This window comes from Podarcis bocagei, assembly GCF_964188305.1.
Source record: "Podarcis bocagei genome assembly, chromosome: 5".
Classification (NCBI taxonomy): Eukaryota; Metazoa; Chordata; class Lepidosauria; order Squamata; family Lacertidae; genus Podarcis; species Podarcis bocagei.
This window is the reverse complement of record NC_138129.1, coordinates 68,250,716-68,267,503: the sequence shown is the minus strand read 5'-3', so window position 1 is coordinate 68,267,503 and position 16,788 is coordinate 68,250,716. Positions and strand designations below refer to the sequence as shown.

Here is a 16,788-nt window from a genome sequence, read left to right as displayed (position 1 = left end):
TTGTTGTTAAATACACAACTTTGAAGGAAGACTCATGGGACTGCTCATCGCATGTAGCATATAATTATCCTAATCACAAACTTTAAAGGAAATGGTACATTCAGAATGGAATTTATACCGTGTTCAATATGGAACAACAAATATCTATAAAAAGAAACACAGGATAAACCAGGGGGGAGTGAACTTGAGGGGAGAAGCTCTTTAGGACCTCAGGGATTCCTACTGCCTGGGAATCACAAACAACAATCACAGCTCTGACTTCACTCATTGCCTAAATACACTGCTAGATGGGAGCAATCACATTTAGAAAACTATGTGCACCTTTTGCTTAATAACTTTATTTATTTATTTATTAAATTTCTATACCACCATTCATCTGAGAATCACAAGGAAGTTTACAATATAATTTCCCCCCCTAGAAGACAATAAAGTTCAGTCTGTGGCACCTGCCCGAGAGCACCATTGAAGCCCTTCATGGGTGCCATGGTTGGTGACACCTGGGTTAGACAGAAAAGACCAAAATATATTTTTAGCTGAAAAACAAACTTTCTTTTTTAAAACACCGTAGGTATGCATCAATATCCACCAGTTGTTGTATAATGCAAATATAAATTCATTCTATCTTTTCCATACCTTAGAGTCGTGAAATGAAACATCTTACCTAGGATTCCTATTGTTAGTTATTAATTCAAGGTTTATGGCTGACGTTGAATCAATCATTGCTGTTTGCTCACTTCCATGGAAAGTAATCTTAAGTGACTTAGGTGCATAAACTGAATTTTGTATGAACTCAACATACTTCAGCACAGCTGCAACAGCTGCCAGACAGTAGTATCTATGAAATTGTAAGACAAAATAAAAACAAAATTGCACATACTATTGTGCATAAGCTTTTAAGACTTACGGCTTACCTAGCTTTGAAGGTAGAAACCCTGAAAATATTAGCTGGGATGAGCTAGAGTAAGGCTTTCAAATAACTCTCAGAAACTGATAATGACATTTGAAAGGTTCTTCTTTGAAAGATAGTAAATCACATAAAATATCTAAAGGGCTCGCTTCTCCCATACACATCTGTCTAGCTGTTAAGATCTTCTCCAGGGCTCACTGCTGAGTCCTCCCACCTTCAGAATCAGAAAGCTATAAAGTCCAGGGCCTTCTCTGCAGTGGCACCTTGTTTCTGGAACTCCCTCATTTTTTATTTAGAACATTTGTAACTTAATCTTCAGCAAAAAGAAGTTCCTACAAAGGCTTACACAAAATCAGTTAAAATAAGAGAGTCTCTGCTTGCAGTCTTACATATATGACAGACACAAAAGGTGAAATGGTCAGGGAGGCAAGAGGATTTGACTAGCATCTAGTCTGATAGTCTTTCAATGCCAGCATGCCCTGCAATCTCCCAAATTTGCTCCTGAGCACTGGGGAAACCACCAAAGCAGATCAGGGGGATGCGTGAAGTACATGGGAGTGGGGAAAAATTGTTCCACAAGTGGCAGCAATTCTACTTTTGCAATAATGTCATTATATACAACCCAAAGAGACTTTAATAATTTACTTTGCAAGAAATACTTGTGAGAGTATAACTCTTTGCTTTAAAACAACTGAGGAAGGAAGGGATGAAATATATTTATAAAAATTATGGATGGTATGGACAATGCTAAATATTTTCTCTCTCATCATTCGAGAACTGGGGCTCATCTAATTAAATTGATTGGCAGTAAATTCAGCATAAATGAAATAAAATAATTCATAGTACACATAGCTAACGTATCATTCATTTAAGCAGGAAATGGAGATTTTATCTAGCTTAGACATTTCTTTAAAAAAATTAAGCTTACATGAATTAATAGTGCTTATTCCATCAGTCATCAACCAGGAAAGCAAAGTATATTATTCATATTAAAGGCAGTGTATGTATAATATCCAGATCCTGAGGAGGTGGGGCTAAGGATGGCCATTTCCAAGATACACGGCTCGTTAATTTTTCAGAAGCAGCTAGTTGGCTACTGTTTGAAAGCAGAATAGTGGATGAGATGAATCTTGTCTGATCTTCCAAAGCAATTCGTGTGCTAAGGGAAGAGCAAGGAATATTGCAGATGGTAAACCATCTGAAATAATTTCCTTTCTGTGGATAAAGTTGTCATGTTCGCCTGCACTACAGGAATGACTCACAATCTCCCTGTCAACACATCTTATTATAATCAAGAACCATCTGTCATCAATGAAGGCTCAGAGATAGGACAGGTGGAAATACTACTTAGCCGATGTCCAGCTGGGTTTTAGTCCTGTTACAGAGACTTTATAAATAATCTGAAGTCTTGTACTACATAGTTATGGGTAGGGATGTAATAATGCATCATTCTCTGTCCTGCCCTATATTCTTCACATGCAGCACTGTTTCCATTCTGCTGCAGTTAGTCTTCTATTAAAAGCTATGTTATTCATCTCTCCGTCTGCTGGTGAAATTATGTAACAAGTGTAACTTATTATGTAAATTATGTTGTCATGATGTTATTTAATCACATTCATTGAATGTGGAAAAATACTTGGGTATCATTTGTAGACTGAAAGCAGCAATAGTAAATATGAATCATATTCAATGGAATGATTTCTGTTCTGGACGTAAGTGAACATTGGCAATTTCTATCCTGGTTTCTGTTTTTGTTGGAATTCTGCAGCATCCCAAGTTAAGAGGAATTTTAGATTGAAATGTGGTAAACAATTAAAATTCACATTCAACCATGCAGCACAGTGACCTTGGACAAACCACTGACATACAGCCATACTTAACTCACACTGTTGTTGAAAAGCTAAAATGACAATAATAAATTGAGAGAGAGTGAGATATAAGTGAAATAAATACATTTAAGGCAGATACCTAAACCATGTCCTGTAAAATTTGTAGATCACAGTCTAGAAACTGTTACAAAAGATTCAAAGAAGGTTAATTAAGAATGAAAGCTAGTAAAAGCAAATGATTTGGAAAAGTGATCCTGGCATATGCACAGAGTGTAATCTTGAGACAAAGCCAATTTTTCCATTGTCTTGAATGTAAAGAGATAAAGATAAAAGCATAGTGTAAAGTCATACTTGGTGGTGATTCAAACACTGTAGGAGTGGACTATCTGAAATGAATTTATATAGGCATAAACTGCTGAAGCTGAGCAAAACTTTGAAGCTACAACTGAATAATAAACAAAAACAGGAACAGAGGAGACAATGCATTACTTTATGCAATTGTTCTTTTTCCAACAGAAGCAACAATTTTGGCCTATACGCCCTCTGCTGGAATAAAGCACTGGTTGCACATATCGAACAGCAACATAAGAACACAACTTGGAGCTATAAAGGAACTAAAGTGATATAACTAATGAAAGATAACTGACAGAGAGTCTTTCTTAAGACATTCCATTAAGGAAAACAGCAGCTTCACAGCAGTTTAACACTCTAATCCTAAACACATTTACCTGGAAGTATTTCTATATAAACCTTATTTTCATGTAACGTTGTGTGATATCATATCTTTCTATAAATCCAACCCACAATTATTAAGGAGAAGGTTATACTGAGCCAACAGAACATACTCCAAGCTGCTTTATGCAGAGTTAAGGTTATAGCCAACTAAACCATTGCACATGTGAAACAAGAACCAAGAACTCAACAGAAATTCCCTTCTTTCTCTTCCCCCGGCCTCCAAAACCCCTCCCGCCCCCAATCTATTGCAGAGGCTTGGAGAAAACCTTAGCGCATTCTCTAATTATTTTATCTAGTTGGTGTAAGAGTCAACAACATCAAATTATAATTGGTTGGTAAATGCAGTTTCAACGGGGATAATGATTACAGAAATGTTGAAAGCAAACAATGGTTTGGATCCAAACCTGCTTTTGGGCAAGTACAATGGGATTTCATTGATGCAAGGCAGCTCAGTTCCTGCTGATTCACCCTCCCACTGCAATCCTCTGTGCTATATGCTATATGCTTCCAAACACTTCCTTGCCTCCAGGAGTTGCTTTTCAGGATGTACCAGGGGATTGTGGTGAAGGGTGTGTGTAGAAAAACCCTAGAATTCTACTCATGTATCTTTGGTTTCAACCCAATATACAATAATATGTAACCCAACATATTGGGCCAAAATCAATCATTATTATCAACAAGGAATATATATAAAGTTTTGAGGAATATTTATATCAACATACCGGTATATAAGTATTTTAAAATATTTAGATCACTGTCTGAAAGCAGTAGACTAATAATCTTGTAGGTAGATGACCAGCCTATGAACTGTGAAATTACTAAAAATGTGGCATATCCAAAGATAAACTGGTAATTTCTATTTACATACATACTTGGACTGAACTTCCATCAGAACAGTGCTGAACTCAGGTATACATAATTGCTCAATATATTCCAAGCCTTTTGTTTCATGGAAGTATTTTCTTTGGACTGTAGTGAAAGTCACATTCTGGAAAACAAGCAAAGGCAGGATTACAGAACGTTGCTCCAATATGTAGAACCTTTCATTCCAATGTTCTAAAGAAATTAATAATTTCAAGCAGCAAAGCGAATTATTTACTTGTAAAGTCCCAAGTCTCAATATTTGCATTTTGCTATGGGTGTGATTCAGAAACACACATATGCACTGAATGGGTCATTTTTGTAAGCCTTTGATTACGTTTTTATTTTATTCAATTTTTAAGTGCCCCTTCATCAAACAAGATCCTGAGACGGTTTGCACACATAAACATATTATAGCAAAACTAATAGTAACTAATTAAAATAAAACACTTTCCCACAGCTTCCAAATGTCAATACACTTAATTAATTAGGTATCCTGCTTCTTTCCCAATTGTTCATTTTTCCTATGCAATAATTAAAAATCATGGCTCTTTCCCCCTCCCACCACTCTTTCCCCTTCAAATAGCCTCTGGACGTTCCTGTGTAAACTTTGGCAGGTTTCTTACCCTGGGGCACCTCCCTCATAGTTTGAACCCCCAGGAAGGAGGAGGAGGGCAAGTTCCATTGCACAGCCAAAAGTCCTTGTGCTAGCAGATGCACTTGATTGGATACCACCCCAATGGTTTCCTACATGAAAATCCCTGGATGAATGTTTGAGATTTGGCAGGCTTAATCTACTCTCAAGGGACTCCTTTATCTGCAATCTTGCCCAAAAAAGATATAACTGTTTGTAGATTCCCCTTTAGAGTTATTGGAGCCATAGCAGAGCATAAGATTTAACAAATCAGATTTGGATCCAAATAACATGCTGAATCAGAATAACACAGACTGGCCTGCTTCTAGATGTTAGAAACACAAGGTGAATCCTGCACACCTTCATAATATAGTTTCTAAACTATGGTTACTACAAAATGTTTTGCAGTTGTTTGAACTGAGAAATTAGTAGCAATACATTGCTAGCTTCAAAGGAGTTTAAGCATTAGTCTGAGTCATCAGTGAAGAAGTTGTTGGTAGGAATTTTTTTAGAACACGAATAGGCTGACTGCAGACTTTGTTGTTTAATTTTTTAAAAAAACTACTTCAACAATGGGCTTTAAATTTACAAAGCAACAGCCTCTCTTAATAATAAAAAATATGAGCTCTTCTGCACATCTTTTGAAAATGCACCATTTTCCACATCTGTTTTGTGCACTGTTTTGCACTACAGTCTTTTGTGGTTCTATACCACAAGTGATCTCACATTCCATGGTAAAAGGTTCACATGTCCTGCTCATTTCCCCCCTCAGCTCTACTGTTGTGTTTCTCATGTACCTCTCATCACCAAACCATAAACTAGATGACACTTTTTTCTGTCACTGTTTTCTGAAGATATAGGAGGGATGTGCTCTCTGCTTCTTTTTCAGTATTTCCATCACATTGATTATTGCTGTGTTCTGACTAAATATTATTGTTTCTAGCAATGCATTTCAGCAATGTACGGTACATTACTATCTGTCTCTGGTTTCAGCTTTCTCTACCATGCACACTGTTTGCCCTGAGTATTTTTCAGGTCCAAAGGAGGATATACTGCACTCTGACTAAACATGGTTACTAGTGTTATATTCCACCCCAATATCCTGAATGGTGCAAGATTTCAGGGGTCCAAGCACTTACGCAGGGTCTGTGTGTCCTTTGGAAATGAGGCACATCAGAGACTGCAGTATCTTTACAATATATGGTTTATTTACACATATATACAACCAGATCTAGATGGAGGGAGTTCAGAGCATTCACATTCCAGTAGAGTCTCTTGCTTCTTGCATAGGTGCAGCAGTCTTGTATCCAAAACAGCAAAAAGCCATGCTCTGTCCCATGTTGGCCCACTTTCTCAGCAGCTTGCAAACTCCAAACTGATTTTCCTGCTCCCTTGCATCAGGTCAAAATGAAATCCTAAACCTTTTCCAAATTGTCTTGTCTCTGCACACTAACACACAGCTGGAGGAGGGACTCCACTTCCCTTGCTGTCTGACACTGAAATTCCTGATGACCCATCTTTTGTTAGGCTAATGACTTGGCCATCATCAGCTTTGATCTGCCAATGACCCACACTCAGCTAGCTTTGCCAGGCTGGACTGGCTTGTTTAACATACAGTGGTACCTCAGGTTACAGACGCTTCAGGTTACAGATGCTTCAGGTTACAGACTCCACTAACCCAGAAATAGTACCTCGGGTTAAGTACTGCGCTGCCAGAGCACGATTTCTGTTCTCATCCTGAAGCAAAGTTCTTAACCTGAAGCACTATTTGTGGGTTAGCGGAGTCTGTAACCTGAAGTGTATGTAACCTGAAGCATATGTAACCCGAGGTACCACTGTATCTTTCTCTCTATTATGCAAGTGACAACAACATGCAATTCCCCCCCCCCCCATGAGGGTTTAATTTTAGTTTTATTCAGAGAAAATAAATGGTTTTTCTTTAAGAAATTGGGCTACAACTACCACACAAATACTTGTCAAATAATATGTTAAATAAGTGTTCCTTGAATGTACCTTGAAATTTTCTGTTATCAAGCTGAACAATTTTGTTGCATTTCCTGTATCACATGCAGTATTTGACATGATGATTTCCAAAGGTGCTAAAATTCTGAGTTTAGTGATAACCTAAAAAAAGTAACATTTGGTAAAAATATTTACATGAGCAGCTTTTATAGCACATGTTGTTATTTATTTATTTATTTATTTTTAAGTGTGTGTGTGTGTGTGTGTGTGAGAGAGAGAGAGAGAGAGAGAGAGAGAGAGACATAATCAGTGTGCACAACAGTGTGTAACTACAGGACAAGTATTTGCCCTTTAAACTGCAATCTCAAATATGACACAGGGAGTCAACAGAGGGAAAGAAAAAGAAAAGGGGGGACTGAGCAAGAGAATGGTAGCAATTGAGTAACATGTTGTTATCAAGAATCATAGGCTTGCTGTCATTTTGAGTAGCTTTCTAGATCCTTTATTCCAAAATCTCTGTTTGGTCTGTCAAGGCAGACAAAGCTGAGATCTAGGACAAGAAAGCAACAAGTGCAGAGGAGGCACACAGGGAGAAGGGGGACGTTCCATTGTGTGAGTGTGCTTCATTATGCACACGCAACAATTTAGGTAATCCTGTCCAGTGAGTCAGTGACTGTAATTCTATGCCAAGTACATGCAATACCTATTGACTTCAATGCAAGGGGGACTTAAGCAGTTTATATACAAATATATATCCAGATTTACCTTGGCATATGTTGTATTGTCTGCAAACTGAGATAGCACAACTTCTGGATTTTTTAAGTCAATACTTGCCATCCCCACTTCACCTCTGGCAAGACCTCTCCCTTCTATTACAGCCACAATAACAGATGCAGCATTGTGAGCAGAGACTGAAGATGATGTAACTGTAAAAACAGTGTGATACATTAGGTAACCTGACCTAATCTAAACTCTGCTCTAGCTCTACAAAAATTAATGGAGTTTGTTACGAGCAACACTTGATTGTTCATATTGCTGTTTAAAGCATGTGCTTCTCTCAGGTATATCAAAACTTTGAAAAGCCCAAAATAATTTATCTTGAGAAAAATCACACATGGTGCAACATTTACAGATATGTGTGCAGTATATCATATCTATGTAAAACAATAATGTTTACAAAGACAAACATAAGCAGTACCTTATTAGGCATATATACTTTATAAACAACTGTTTTTAACATTAAGCGTTTTGTAGTCACACTGATTTAAGCACTGCATGTGCTTTTCTTGCTCATTAAAAACAGAGGGCAAAACCCAACATTGAATGAATGAATTGATTGATTTCGGTCACTGATCAGAGTCCAACATTGTACCAATGGATTTTCCCTTCCTTCCTTCCTGCGGCAGTCCTCACCAACCTGTTCCAGTGGGTCCCCAAACCTCCAGAGTAGTTTGGGAGTTCATAGTGGATGTAAGGAGGGATAAAGGAAGGGAACTCCCATTTGCACAAGATGAAATTTGTTGCACAAGTGGAATATTACCCAATGTGGCTGAACTGTGCTCCATAATTTTTAAGTCAGAAAATTACTCATAAAGTTTCTGCATTACTTACATAAACTAATGCCAACCTTTCTATTAGACCCCAATGCCTATTAAATAATGCCAACATTTTCTGTTTTATTTTACAGTAAGAACTGTTTATGTGTGTTTTAAAAGAGAAAACAGAACCCCGAAGACAGGTCAGTGCACATGTGGAGTTTTGAAATACGAGGGCTGTTGCATCCTGTCCACTACAATGGACGGGATCTAATCATTCCCACATGCATGAAGAGGTATGTTTGCACAGCTTCTCCCTTTAATTGGACCCATAATGTTTATCAGAATGCTGTTTGTGAGATGAAACAGCTGGCCATTTATTTGCAAAAAAGTCACTAATTTTTTATATTGTTCTGATGCTGTTTCTCAAAACAATTTTCACTGTTTGTGAATGGCGTTGAGGGAAATCTGAATAACTTAATACTTTTTGTGACCTTATTGTCAAAGTGCTATACTAACTAATTTTACTAACAGGTGAATGGTATGTGCCACTACACTAAGATTTGTAGATGTCAAATGCAATACCAGAGGCCCAGTCACATACCAAGCTGCAATCCAAGAGCAGTTTTTATTTGTAATAAGTGACCATTCCTCCCTTCCTGGCATAGTTTTGCTAAGCAAAGGCAAAAACAAGGTACTGCATATCAGTGACAGACCATTAAGTGGCATTTCAAGCAATCCTTTCATGCTATTCTCCAATACAAAATGGCATTTAAATGCTAGTGTGACAGTAACAAAAATGGAACTGTCAGTTAACAAAACATTTAGATGATGAATAAAATGATGTTGTTTCTAATGTAATTATATTTTCAAAAATATCCCTAGAATTGTCTAGGTAATTATTTTTATTACAAAATACCTTAAGGGCCAGAAATAGACATTAAGAAATTACTGGTATATGCAATGTGGTTCACATGTCCTAAATGATAGTTGTCACATCATGTTCAGTCATACAGCAGATAATGCTTACAACAGCACAAACGGTAAATCACCAGTCAAAACATCAGTATATGTTTGTTTCTTTTGTTTAAAAACACGTTCTGTTGGTGATTACAACACTAGAGAACTCATCAGTCTTTTTAATCAAATGTTAATATGGAAAGTAATATCATCATCAATCTTTTTTTCAATTTCAGAATCATGCTCACTATTCTGGCAGTCAACATCTTCATCAATGTCAACTCTCCTCTTATTTATCTTTTTGCATACTATACAGTGGAGAAGGCATTCAACACTGCTTGCTTTCCCACTTCCAATAATTGAATAATTATATTTCATTAGAATAGCCTAGCCTAACAAAATATATGTTAAATAGTAATTCTTTGTTGTGGTTGTTAACTACTATAACCATAGTCAGGTTTGCTAGCTGTAACTTTCCAAAAACATTCTAATATAATTTTACACTGCCCTCTACTGTCCACTTAATTTTTTGCCAACGGTGGATGCAAGAATATAACAGAATGAAATGCCACATAATTTTTCAACAATTCTGGTCTTAATACTTGTAAGATTTCCCTGAGATGCTAAATATCTGCCTCAAAACTGTTTGGTTATAACTTAAGAAACCAGAACATGCAAGGATATCACTTTGAGGAGAAATGACTTTCTAACAGAAATCTGTAAAGTCTTCAGAGCACCAGTAAGCTATTTAATAGTATCTATCTTTGCATTGGACAACATCTAGAATACTGTAGACTGTGCTGGTGGGCCCATCTAAAAAATCGTATCATGGAGCTGAAGACACAGAAAATGCCAGATAAAACAATAAAGGCCAAAATGACCTTTCCTGTGGGAATTTTTTTTAGCGTTTGAGATTTTAACTTAGTCCAGAAAAAATAATTATGAGAGGATATGACAGTGGTCTACAAAATTGGGGAAAGGGTAGAAAGGGATCCAAGGTGGAAAGGATAGGAATGCAGGTGCTGTGGCTTTGCTGAAGCTGAGCAGGTGTTTACTTGATTGATGATCTGAGTGGATGAAAAGACTGCATAAAGAGAAATTTGAACATAAGAGCTCTACTGGATCAGATCAAATGTCTATCTAGTATAGCATTCTGTTCTCACAGATGTCTAGAGAAGCCCAAAAGCAGGTCATGAGCAGAATAGCTACCTCCCGCATGTGATCTCTAGCAACAGGTATTCAGATAACTCTGACAGTAACTATCAAAAACCCACAAACAGGACCTGAGTGCAACCATGTTAGCCCCGCTTTTGATTCCTAGCAACTGGTATTCACACGCATACTGCCTCTTATAGTATGGGGCTATCTGTCTAGCCCATGTTAGTGTTGGCTAAGTTCAAAAATCCCCCTAGAGCTTTTAATTGTGTATTGATAAATGTATCTTTTTCTGACTGACGGTCGAATAAAAAGGTTGATTGATTGACTGCCTCTTATAGTGGAGTTAGAGCATAGACTTAACCTCCATGAAATTGTCTAACCATCTCTGAAAGCTTTCCAAGTTGGTGGTCATCACTACATTTTGTATTAGTGAATTAAATAATGTAATATATGAAGAAATACTTGTTTCTGTGTGTCTCGAATCTCCAGCCATTCAGCTTCACTCAATGACCCCTAGTTCTGTTATCATGAGAGAAACACTGCACTCTGTCAACTGTCTCCACACTATGACTCCCCTTACCCGCTTTTAAAAAAATTAAGAAGCCTGAAAGAAGTAATATTTTTTCATGGGGTGGGGTGTAGATATAGATTCCTGATCATTATGGCTGTCTTGTGTATCTTCTTCTTCTCTACAATTTTCTTTTGAGATGTGGCAACCAGAACTGTATGAAGTATTTCAAGTGTGCACTGGTACTGAATATGCAAAATTAGATTATTTTTGTCTTAATATGCATCACTTTACACTTGTTTACATTGCACTGTATTTCCTATTTTAATGCCAGTCACCCAATTTGGAGAGATCCTTTTGGAGCTCCTCACAACCCCTTTTTGTTTTTACTTTTCGTTTTAATGATTTGGTGTTATCAGCAAACTTGGCCACCTTATTTTTCACTTTCATAAAAATAGAATTTGGATATGTGCAGTGAAATAGACTGGCAGTAGGTTCACAAGATACATTACACAACAATAAGTAAGAAATTTGCAGAATTGCCCAGTATGGTATGTGGTGATGGCCCTCAGCTATATGGCTTTGAAAAGGCTTGGAGAAATCAGTGGAGGAAGAGTTTCTCAACAGGTATTACTGTATTTAAGAGAAGTGGAACCTGCAACAATTAAAAGTGCTTTGTATTTAGCACTTCTCACAAGCTTGGCGATACCTCCTTCTGGTATGTGGAAGGCGCTGTTTTTGTTACATAAAGACTGACACCTCTCAACTTCAGAAAGAGAGGCAATGCAAGTTAAATGGAAGCACCATGTTAAGAGGCAGTAAACCTTGAGTATTGGATGCTGGAGACAAAAAGCAGGGGAAGGTCATCACCATTACGCCTTGCCTGTGAGCTTCTCAAAGGTTTTGGGTCCGAGCACAATTTACGGTATCTGGACTAAATAGATCTTAATCTGATCCATCAATGCAATTCTTATGTTCTTCTCCAAGTCTGAAATTTGCATTTTCTAAATTCATGAGGTATAAAGCAGGAAAACAATGAATCTGGGTTTTTTCTAAAGTTAACTTCTCATTGTGGGAGCTGCTGCACTGCTGCACTCTTTCTGTCCCCTGAAGGTAACAACAGAAGCCTTAGGCCATTTGGCAGAAGACCCTGCAAGTGCTGCTGCCTCAACATTCTATCCAATGCACAACATTGACCTTTTGTTACATAGAAATGTGACAATTTATTTTGTGATATATTGATCATGGAAACACACAAGACATCTTCTAACCTAACCTCATCTTGAAGATACAGTTACATTCTGATGCCTTACAGCAGAATTTGTGAAAATTCTTCAAGAAAATCTCTTTTGCACAACCATGAGTTAGGGTAACAAATGATCAAACCAAATATGGAGTCCAATGGTGGCCACCCACCAGCGGAAATGATTTCCACTGGGGCAATGCGACTTTCCCTTCTTCTCTTGCCCCCTGCAGCCCCAAAATTTTATCCTGAGGGCTGGGGACCATCTTCAGAGTGAATTTGGGGAGGCTGTGGGGGACAGATAAGAAGCCCATTCATGTAGTGTTGCCCCAACTATTTTTTTTTTGTATTTACAACCCATCTGTGTAAATATTAAGATGTACAAATCACAGTAGGTGAACTTCACCTGAATATCCCATAAAAGGAGTCCCGTTTCTGCACCCTGTTCTACTTGATGAGAGAGGTGTTTTTCGTACTCGAGAAATATGTAGAGCTCGGGTTGAAGAAGAGCTTGTCAAATTCACTGTGCTAATGTTTTCTGCATAGGAACTCTTGTCTCCAAAGTATGACTCTAATAAAAAAAAAAGAATTGCTCTTAAAGAGAAATTTAGAATTAGTGATTGCAATGTTTGCTTTGCAGAGATAGCTGCAACAGTAGCTTGTAAGAACAATCTTGATCCTATTAAATTCAATGTAAAATTACTCTGAGACCTGTAACTGAAATGATCACCCTAACAAATAATTTTAGGATGTTCTAAACATATTTGGAAAATCAAGATAACCAATTCCCATTTTAACAAAAATTAATCATTTTCTGCACAAGAAAAAAAAGTACCTGCTATATATTTATTATATATAATTGTGCTTCTCCTATCTGTTATATATAATTGTACCTTTCCCTCTACCATTTTCTAATCACCTAATCCTAAATTAGTTCATTTCTGGACTTTTATACTATTTACATATACTGGATCTTGAACTGTATTTAAATAGGCTTAATTAATAAATCATTTTGGATGGGAATACAGCCTTAGCATTGGCGTTTTTTTTATTGGTTTGAGTGGGTGAATAGTATGATTTACAATGCAATCCTATACATGTATATGCATGACAGAGTGGGGATTTTTGAACCCTTATCTCCCAGGTCTTAGTCCGACACTCTAACCACTATACCTCACTGGTTTCCTAGAGTACTTCTGCTATGGAGCAGCTGTATAAATTAAATAGGAAAACAAATATGAGGAAAGCAAAATGCCACTTAGAGAAGGATTCAATATATTTTCCTTGATGCTTGAATTTGTTTTATTGTGGATTGTTTTATTTAATGTTTCAATTTGTTGCAAACTGCTTTGAGATTTTTTCTTTAAAATAAATAAAAAAATCAGTGTGGTGCAAGCAAATTTTTATTCTTAAGGTCTGGCCCAGATAAAAAAAGTTGTGCTTAACTACTGTTAAGTCATGTTCATTAAGTTCAAAGGGTTTTCTCTGAATAGAACATTGGAAACAATTGCAGCCATAGTGGAATTGAGTGTTTAGGTGCAGAGAAGTGGATTTGTAAATGTTCAAATAATTATTTACTACCCGTTTGATCTTACACATTTTTGAAAGATGTGGGGAGTTTTCACATGCCTTTCAGCTTCTTTTGAATTGTTTGGATTCATGTGCGACCATTGTTAATGAAAGGCAGTAGGGAGGAAACAGAGAAAGTGCTTTGTTGCAAATACAAAAATCTTAAATTCTCATCTTAGGGAAAAGAGGAAAAGCAAAACACACTTTTTTTTAACCAAGGAAAACACTTTTTCTGCATATATGAATAAAAGACCCGGTGTTACCGTTCATTAGGCACACACACACACACACACAAAATTAAAACTTGGCAGATCTTAACAAGTTATGTGAATAAACCCAGAATATGGGGTCTTCTGGAAGAGCCAGAAGATGATTGACGAAATCTGGAATTGTGCAGCACTTAACCAGTTTAAAGCTCTGCAACTGAGGTGGTTTTGGGAAAGGAGAGGCATAGCTGAACACGTCCCTAGGTTGCTTATCAACACAACCAGTTGTTATTTTGCCTTTGAACCCTCAGAACTCAAGCTGACGGCGTGTCTGTTTTAACCCAGAGGAGAGAAACTGCCTCTCCCACCTTCCAGCCCCCTTGAGAGGAAGGGCGCCATGAAGCCGCTGCGGGAGCCTCGGTCTCTCTGAGGGCGAAGGGGCTGCTCGTCCGAGGAAGACGGAGGGTCGCCGCCGCGGCCAGCAGGCGCCTGCTCCGACCCGAGCAGGCCACAGGGCCGCCGCTCCACGCAAGGCGAAGAAGAGGAAGGAGCCGAGAAGGAGGTGGAGGCTGCCGAAACCTCCTCCATCCGGAGGCTTGTTCAAACGTCTCCCCAATTCTGAAGCCAGAACCCGCCTTGAAGCCCTCGCGGGTTCATCCCTCCCCCTCGCATAGAACCAGGAATCCGCACGGCGGGAAAAACGGTTGAACGGGCTGATCCATTTCAGCCAGCAGAGAGAGGGGAAGGTTGGTAGTTTTTGTTACTGTCAACGACAGTAAAGACACCGAGTACACCTCCACGCCATTCTGGTTTCCTTCTTTAAGGGGATTTTCCGACCACTCTCCACATGGAGAGCATTGCAAAATAATAATGTGATTCCCCTCCACCCCGCGTGCAGGTTTAAGGTGGTACGGTCCATCCCTATAGAGGCTTCAGCGCCGCACAGGGACGGCGGGTGACCCCAATGGCTTTGCCTTAGTGCCGGTCAGAGGTTCGTTAAGTGCGGCGGCGCCTGCTTCTCCCTTTGACCGACTGTCATTTCTTCCTGCCTCATACGCCTAACAGCATACGGACTTACCTTTATGTATGAAGAAAACTCGTTATGTTCTGAAGGGTACAGGACAACGCATGCATCACAAGTAGTAAAAAAAATATGGTGGAAATTGTAGCCCAACATTTGGAAGGCAGCACGTCGGCTGTCCCCAACTTAGGGAATGGCCCACAAAGTAATTTTCCATTCCCTCTCTGCAGCCTCCTCCCCAAAAAAACTTCTGAGGAATTTCTTTATGACTATCTGCAGAATGTGGCACGGGAAAACTTTCTGAAAACACAAGTTTGTGTGAGTTTCCTATGCTCACTCCTTTTCCAACAGCCCCAGCTTTCACTCAAATCGTTCTATCTTCCAGATTTGGGGGTGGGGGGCTCAAGTGGCTGCAGGGGAAGGACCAGGAAATTTCCCTTTCATGAACTTCCTGCAGTTTCACCAAGCAAAATAACTACAATTTACACTACAATATTTGCTTGCAGCCTACTAATCTGACAGAAAGGCTGGGGGGGGATGCAGATAGGGGCTTGAGTTTATGAAGAATTGTTAGCATAAATTCAAGCTAAAGATCTAGCAAACCAGCCAAGGAGAAGCTGATGAACAGAGAAAAAAATTGTATAGTGGTACCTTGGGTTTCAGACGCTTCAGGTTAGACTCTGCTAACCCAGAAACAGTACCTCAGGTTAAGAACTTTGCTCCAGGATGAGAACAGAAATCACGCTGCAGCAGCAGGAGGCCCCATTAGCTAAAGTAGTACCTCAGGTTAAGAACGGACCTCCAGAACGAATTAAGTTCTTAACCCGAGGTACCACTGTACTACAGTAGAGATGGTATATATGCATTAGAGATAGTGGTTAGGTATTTCAGTCATAATCATTGGCCTTTCTGCCCTCAAAGCAGGTTAACATTTCTTTTTTCCCTTCAGGATACATTGTGTCTCAAAGGGGTTCTCATTTCTTGAACACATGTAGAGATTTTTAGCACCACTGTCCTTTATCTGTAATTAGTACCAAAATGTCTGGCTTTCACTTCAAATCTAAAATATCAATGATGCAGCCAATGTAACAGGTGTTAATGTCCCCTTGTGCAACAAGACTTTTCTCTCATCCTGCTCAACCCTACATCTTCTCTGGAGATTTTAGAGGGCCTGCAAGTGAGAGGAGAGATATCCTATGAGGATGATTTGGGAGAGCACAGGGAAAGCCTCACTGGAGGCTTGTGCTAACTGAACAACTTCGTTGGATACAACCTGCCCTATTTCCAGTTCTGATGTACACTATTCAGAAGCAGTTCCAAGGATGCAACCATAATATTCAATTAAGGGCCAACTGGATAAAAGCCAAAGGTCCATCTAACCCAGTATTGCTCTCGTGGTGCACAGATGCCTCTTCGCCCACAAGCGGACCTGAAAGCATTAGAACTTTCCTCACTTGTAATCCACAGCAACTCTATTCAAAAGCATACTATCTCAAACTGTGGAAGAACATAGCCTTACTCCACCCATGAATTGGTCTAATCCTCTTTTAAAGCTATCCAAGTTAGCAGGCGTCACTACATCTTGTGGGTGCAATTTCAACAATTTATGTACTATGTGAAATTATTTTGTCCTTCCTCAAGTTCTTCTACTGCTGGAAAG

General features: G+C 38.6%; 1 protein-coding gene across 4 annotated transcripts in view; it reads right to left on the bottom strand.

Annotated features, from left to right (window-relative positions):
* The window catches only part of MSH4 (mutS homolog 4), a 35,259-nt gene extending 20,076 nt beyond the window's left edge, over positions 1-15,183 (bottom strand). Inside the window, exons 1-6 of one of the 4 annotated variants that reach the window (XM_081195485.1) lie at positions 14,476-15,183; positions 12,739-12,903; positions 7,694-7,854; positions 6,980-7,090; positions 4,344-4,459; positions 662-835 (exon numbers count right to left, since the gene is read on the bottom strand). In XM_081195485.1, coding sequence (XP_081051611.1) covers positions 662-835; positions 4,344-4,459; positions 6,980-7,090; positions 7,694-7,854; positions 12,739-12,903; positions 14,476-14,695 — 947 coding nt within the window. In that variant the 5' untranslated portion in view covers positions 14,696-15,183. The remainder of the gene's footprint in view (positions 1-661; positions 836-4,343; positions 4,460-6,979; positions 7,091-7,693; positions 7,855-12,738; positions 12,904-14,475) is intronic. The other 3 variants (XM_081195482.1, XM_081195484.1, XM_081195483.1) reach the window with 3 other exon arrangements.
* Between the last annotated feature and the right edge of the window lie 1,605 nt (positions 15,184-16,788).